The sequence below is a fragment of the Salmo salar genome, chromosome 01 (assembly GCF_965601325.2).
Source record: "Salmo salar chromosome 01, fSalSal1, whole genome shotgun sequence".
NCBI lineage: Eukaryota > Metazoa > Chordata > Actinopteri > Salmoniformes > Salmonidae > Salmo > Salmo salar.
In genome coordinates this window covers 8,431,593-8,438,504 of record NC_138291.1, presented here as the reverse complement: position 1 = coordinate 8,438,504, position 6,912 = coordinate 8,431,593, and the positions used below count along the sequence as shown (strand labels likewise).

General features: G+C 42.8%; 1 protein-coding gene across 1 annotated transcript; it reads right to left on the bottom strand.

The window, feature by feature from the left end:
- Positions 1–222: 222 nt before the first annotated feature.
- c01h8orf74 (chromosome 01 C8orf74 homolog) lies at positions 223–6,502 on the bottom strand. Its single transcript, XM_014202988.3, has 6 exons — positions 6,443–6,502; positions 3,097–3,286; positions 2,838–2,958; positions 2,569–2,671; positions 1,348–1,509; positions 223–1,073 (listed from the first exon to the last, which is right to left on the bottom strand). Exons 1-6 carry the CDS (start codon positions 6,488–6,490, stop codon positions 825–827), a joined length of 873 nt encoding a protein of 290 aa, XP_014058463.1. The 5' UTR covers positions 6,491–6,502; the 3' UTR covers positions 223–824.
- Positions 6,503–6,912: the final 410 nt, after the last annotated feature.

The window sequence follows — 6,912 nt, the reverse complement described above, 5'->3', positions numbered from 1 at the left end:
GCATTTCTCCTTTACCAAGATAATCCATCCACCTGACAGGTGTGGCATATCCAGAAGCTGATTAAACAGCATGATCATTACACAGGTGCACCTTGTGCTGGGGACAATAAAAGGCCACTTTAAAATGTGCAGTTTTGTCACACAACACAATGCCACAGATGTCTCACGTTTTGAGGGAGAGTGTGATTGGTATGCTGACTGCAGGAATGTCCACCAGAGCTGTTGCCAGAGAAATTCAAAGTTTATTGAGCTGCCTCCAATATTGTACGTGAGAATTTTGGCAGTACGTCCGGTCTCACTACCGCACACCAGGTGTAACCACACCAGCCCAGGACCTCCACATCCGGCTTCTACACCTGCGGGATCGTCTGAGACCAGCCACCTGGACAGCTGATGAAACTGAGGAGTATTTCTGTCTTTAATAAAGCCCTTTAGTGGGGAAAAACTCATTCTGATTGGCTCGGCCTGGCTCCCCAAGGCCCATACCCTCCTCGGCCCACCCATGGCTGCACCCCTGCCCAGTCATGTGAAATCCATAGATTAGGGCCTAATTTGATTTGATTAGTATCTCTTTTAGTCCTCATTTGGACTAATCTTCCATTAAAATAAATGTATAATACAATCACATTTTCACATATAACACACTGTTACAAACTGACATATTGACAAGATAAATACTCTAATTTATTTCAATTGACTGATTTTCTTATATGAAGTGTATCTTAGAACATTTTGCATGTTGTGTTTATATTCTTGTTCAGTATACTTTATTACAGATTTTTGTCTCAGCATGGCCTCTTGCCTCTCACCTCCTCTTGCCCCTCTCACCTCCTCTTGGGTTTATCTGTGTGTATAGCCCCGGTGTGATCATTGGAGTGTGTGAGGTCAGGGTGTGTGTGTGTGTGGTCAGGGTGTGTGTGGGCAGGATGTATAGAGTTCTCCCCGGTGGTAAGGGCTGTGTGTTGTAGGCTGAGCTCCAGTAGGTCATGCACCAGGCTGCTCTCCTTCAGCAGTCTCCCCATCAGTAGCTCTCCTCTGGCCATCACAGTAGACCGCACAAGGTCTGCCACCTCCTGGAGAAACAATACAACTTCATACAGTACTCAGTGGTGGTGGTGGTGTTGGTCAATTCCATTTCAACTCAGTCCATTCAGGAAGTAAACTGAAACTCCAATTTCTAATTCCAAATTGATCTTATAGGAGACATTGAGGGAAATTGGAATTGAAATGGAAATTCAGTTTACTTTCTAAATTGACTGCATACAAAATTAAATTGACCACAATCTGGGGTGGTGATGGTGTGTGTCGGTGCGTGCGTGGATGCGTGTGTTTGGTGTGTGTGTCTACCTCTCTGTCGAGTCTGCGGTCATTTAATGTGTCCAATCTGACCTCTGACCCCTGTGGCCCCTCCTCCTCTCTGAGCCTCCGGAGTTCCTCCCTCTTCTGTTGCTTGGCAACCTCTAGCAGGGCACACACACGCTGGCGCTCCCACGCACACTCATCATCACCCTGAGAGACAGAACACTCATCATCACCCTGAGAGACAGAACACCCTCATCATCACCCTGAGAGACAGAACACTCATCATCATCACCCTGAGACAGAACACCCTCATCATCACCCTGAGAGACAGAACACCCTCATCATCACCCTGAGACAGAACACCCTCATCATCACCCTGAGAGACAGAACACCCTCATCATCACCCTGAGAGACAGAACACCCTCCTCATCACCCTGAGAGACAGAACACCCTCCTCATCGCCCTGAGAGACAGAACACCCTCATCATCACCCTGAGAGACAGAACACCCTCCTCATCACCCTGAGACAGAACACCCTCATCATCACCCTGAGAGACAGAACACCCTCATCATCACCCTGAGAGACAGAACACCCTCATCATCACCCTGAGAGACAGAACACCCTCCTCATCGCCCTGAGAGACAGAACACCCTCATCATCACCCTGAGACAGAACACCCTCATCATCACCCTGAGAGACAGAACACCCTCATCATCACCCTGAGAGACAGAACACCCTCCTCATCGCCCTGAGAGACAGAACACCCTCATCATCGCCCTGAGAGACAGAACACCCTCATCATCACCCTGAGAGACAGAACACCCTCATCATCACCCTGAGAGACAGAACACCCTCATCATCACCCTCAGACAGAACACTCATCATCATCACCCTGAGAGACAGAACACTCATCATCACCCTGAGAGACAGAACACCCTCATCATCGCCCTGAGAGACAGAACACCCTCATCACCCTCAGACAGAACACTCATCATCATCACCCTGAGAGACAGAACACCCTCATCATCGCCCTGAGAGACAGAACACCCTCATCATCACCCTGAGAGACAGAACACCCTCCTCATCGCCCTGAGAGACAGAACACCCTCATCATCACCCTGAGAGACAGAACACTCATCATCACCCTGAGAGACAGAACACACTCATCATCACCCTGAGAGACAGAACACCCTCATCATCACCCTGAGAGAGAATGTAAATGCGTACATACACATGGACACACACACACCCACTTCCTGTATCACCTGTGCCAGTGGGAGGGGTGTTGGGGGCACATGAACCTCCAGGTGTTTCTGATTGATTGACCGGTGACTGGTCCCGCCCACCACAGCTTGTAGCAGTCGTTGACTAAATGTCAAACAGGAACACAACTCTGTGATACTTACCATTACATCATAGTCGAAGAAATAACATGAGCTGACGCACACCCAGAGAAAATGATTTTATGTAGAGGTGCTGAAAATAAAGAGAGTCGTACACTCTATATATAAACTCCCAGTAATTTATTGGTTACCTAGTGACACAAGTGTCAGACAGGAAGTGGAAGACTGCTTTGTGGTGGGCAGGAGGTAGGCGGGGCAAACACTCTGTCAGCCAATCTGAAATTAGGGCTAGCACTCTGGGCGGGTCCAAATCTGGGGGAGATGAATGAAATCGCAAACTCAATATAAATGATTACATTATTTTATATTATATAAATGGAGCTGCACAGTCAATTTGAACTATTAATATATAATATATATGTATAATAAAGACAATAGATAACTACTGACCAGCTAGCTGAGGGAACAGGTCTCTAGTCATCCCGACCACTGCTCTTACAGCACTCCAGGCCAGGCCACGGTCGGCGGCGAACATGGCACACTCGTAAACAAACTGTTGATAGGCGCTCTGCCATACAGCGTCCCCAGAGAACTCAGGCCACGAGAAGTGACCGCTTAGCTGCTGCACACCCTCCTCTCTCTGACACATACAAGTTGAATAGTGAACAGAGTTCTGGAAACACATTTTACCTATATGAAGTCTGCTTTTTACAGAAACTCACATACACTAAAGATATACTATGGACTAGTTGATAATTGTTTAATGTCACTTCTTGGCTTGTATGATTCATAAACATATAATATTAGCTCAGGAAACCGCACAAATCCTTTCTTTTAGGCAAACTATATGTTTTTTGTTCATGGGTGTGAGGAGTTGTGCCCTGACTGGCCAATGACAATGTCATTTCTGGGCAATATTTCTGTCCAATTACTGAAACTTATTTTGTCTCAAAGTGCACCTCTGTAGACAAACGTTATGTAGGTCTATAGCCTCTATAAAATTGAGTTTTCTCAAGAAAAGAAGCATACATTAGGAGCGGGAAAAAATAAAGCATAGTATTAGGGGTTATAACTTATTGTTTTTCTCTGAATGAACTCAAGTATAGATTGCTAACTTTTTTTCTTCTAATTTGACACTCAGAAACTAAAGGCCATGAGTAACTTGATGAAAAATAATGGCACCAATTGGCCTATAGGTGGCGGTGTTGTAAGTAATCTCACTTAAAACCCTCATATCCGTCACCCCTTGAAACTTCAAGTCTTTATTATGTCCTCCATTTTGGAAATGTTGAAAAACCTTCTTCTCATGAACCAAATGCGGTATGTAAGCCCATGGTACATCTCTTAACTTAGTTTGAGAAAAACTAAGGGATCGGTTAAGAGATGGCTGAGTTATTGATAAATCAGGAAATATGAATTTACATGACCATAAAAACCCTTTGAAAATCCTCTCTACAATGGCCTATCAACTTGAAAACTGTAAGGTAACCAAAGACACTACCATGATGAACCATGTTAAATTTGACATTGATATCTTAAAAAAATAAGGAAACGATTAACAATTAACTTCTTTGACTATGTAACGCTAATGCTTAAAGTCTTCTCTTTTTTTTTCTCCTCGTGGACTAAAAGTCTGATTCACACCAAATTCGATATTTCACAATAAGAGTTTGAGAAAATAACGTTGATGCATTCAAACACTATTACAAGTAGATGCATATTAGCACATACACTAAAAAGACTTCCAAAATCTTATTCTCATTAACCATAGGACCAAATGACACCAAATGTATGCCCATGGTACATGTCTTAATTAACATAGTTTGAGAAAAGCTAAAGGATTGGTCAAAAGATGGCTGAGCTTTTGACAAAATCAACAACAACAAAACATCATTTGTTATTGTCCATTTAAACTGCTGTAGATCTACTCTACAGTGTCCTGTCAACTTGAAAATGAACCTCAGAATTTGGTATTTATATATATATATATATATATATAAGGGAACTATTAACAACTCATTATTTTGTAACGCTAATGCTCAAAATCATCTACAATCATCTCCTCATGAACCATAACGTCCAATTCACTCCATATTTTGTGTTTACACTTCATTACATCAAAAAAAGTGTTGCTGCATTCAAATATGGCCAAATATGCACATTAGCACATATGCTAACAATAAAAATACTTTACACATTTTCTCCTTGTGAATCATGAGTCAGATTGACTCCAGATTTGGTATATATACTCAATGAATTTGAGAATTTTTAAATGTTTTACATTTAACTATAACAGCCTAACAGGGAACAGTGGGTTAACTGCCTTGTTCAGGGACAGAATTACAGATTTTTACCTTGTCAGCTCAGGGATTCGAGCCATCAACCTTTTGGTTACTGGCCCAACGCTCTAACCACAAGGCTACCTGCCGCCCCCAAGCTGTGAGCATGTCGCTGCATTCAAAGTTGGCCATACCAGAGCTATAAGACCTAAATCAATGATCATGTGGACTTTATCTCATGCAAATGACTGTTAGATTTAAATTATGCAGACGAACAATGTGAAATATAGTATATCTGTATAATCACATATTGTTGCCTTATTATGTGATGTGAATGTAGTGAAAAGTGGATATTTTATTTAGGGAAAATCCTGTCGCTTACGTATTACAGCTGTGGGAGTATATTGAAGTATTTTGGAACGCCAATGTGGAGTGAACCAAGTGAGATTACAAATTATTTACACAAACAGATTTCGACAAAATAAAGTCCCATAATTCAAAGATGAAGGCAAATATACCATTATCCTACACTAACTCTGAAAATATTAAACCAATCATAACATAAACTGACCCCAAAATTGGTATATAAACTCAAAACATTAAGTAATTACTTTACTTGCGTCATCCTTGAGGGTATTGATCGATAAACATGATAATGCTTTCACTGATGATGCACATAAAGGAAGATAGTTCCTAGTCTACATGATACAGTGCTTGCTTTGTTATCCAACTGATCTTGAATAATTTCTGTCATCCTGTGAACCATGTTCATTGCTGCTATATCTATATGTATTGTTGTTGTTGTTATTTACAACAATAATAATAATATGATAGCATGGATAAAGGGACACACCGCGCACAGAAACACGAGCCCTTGCTGTGCGCACACTATCCATCATGCATTGTTGTGTGGACAAGGCGCTTGCATCTCTACTGAAGGTAAGATAAGTTAAAGAAATAGACAGCAGATGTTATCCTGATACTGTGCGGCAGAAATGCAAACGCACTGGATTAGCTACGATGTGTGTGTGTGTTGTTTTCAGAGCCATCCCACCAGTCTCATCAAATATGTGCGATTCGGCTGCTAGAGAACTTGTTGCTTTAAACAGGAAGGTAGGTTTAAACAGGAAGGTACCGAGTGTGTGTATACATCGCAAATATCTCTAAAATAAATGTCTCTGCCCATCCATCCTTTCTCGGCCTCCCTTCACACCTGTCAATCCTCTCCTCTCCTCTACCCTGTAGCCTAGATCAGTGAATATCGACAGGCTACCAATCGTCTCTTACCGCTTGCATGCCGACTAGCCTACCCTAAATGTCAAGTTGTAACGAAGTTAGCTAGTTAACGTTACATCATGAATAGCCTGCATGTTGGATAGCGTAGAGGCTACACTTGTTTTAGTGACGCTCAAAGTAATCCGCACAATCACGTATTGTTTTTTTTCCCCCGTCGTATTCTCTAAACCTGGAGTTGCATTTATGATTGCCGTTTTTTGTGTTTTTTTAATTTATTTTACCTGAAGTTTGGCAATCTCCGCCATCTCTGCGTCTGTCAGGGAGGCCATTGCAGCGTTGTCAGGGGGGGGGGGGGGGGCGTTTTGGTTGCTATGGGGGGTAGGGTTTAACATTGGCTGATGACGTCGCCTGACTGGAATTTCCTCCCATTTCAGTATTCTGATGTCTATTCCTAGGAGTTTCTGCAGGTGTATTTCTAGCAGTTTGCTTGCAATTTCTAGCAGTTTGCTTGCTATACCAGAGTTAACCCGAAACCTCGTTTTATGTCTTGTCTGCTCCTTAGTTGAGTTGACAACCTGCAGTAGGTGTGTGTGTGTGTGTGTGTGTGTGCGTGCGTGCGTGCGTGCGTGCGTGCCTGCCTGCCTGAGTGTGGGGGGTTAATTCCCCGTGAACACAGATGGCTCAGGCATTCTAATCCTTTTTCTTACGAATCCCACCCCTTCTCCTCTCCTCTCCTCCACCGTCCTGTTGT

What these genes read in the sequence shown, in the direction of transcription:
- c01h8orf74 (XM_014202988.3), bottom strand. Translation starts at nt 6,490, where the DNA reads ATGGCCTCCCTGACAGACGCAGAGATGGCGGAGATTGCCAAACTTCAG. An exon ending in TCTGACACTTGTGTCACTAG is followed by an intron (nt 2,672 to 2,837) that starts GTAACCAATAAA and finishes TTTGACATTTAG; the next exon opens with TCAACGACTGCTACAAGCTG. An exon ending in ACCGCAGACTCGACAGAGAG is followed by an intron (nt 1,074 to 1,347) that starts GTAGACACACAC and finishes TTGTTTCTCCAG; the next exon opens with GAGGTGGCAGACCTTGTGCG.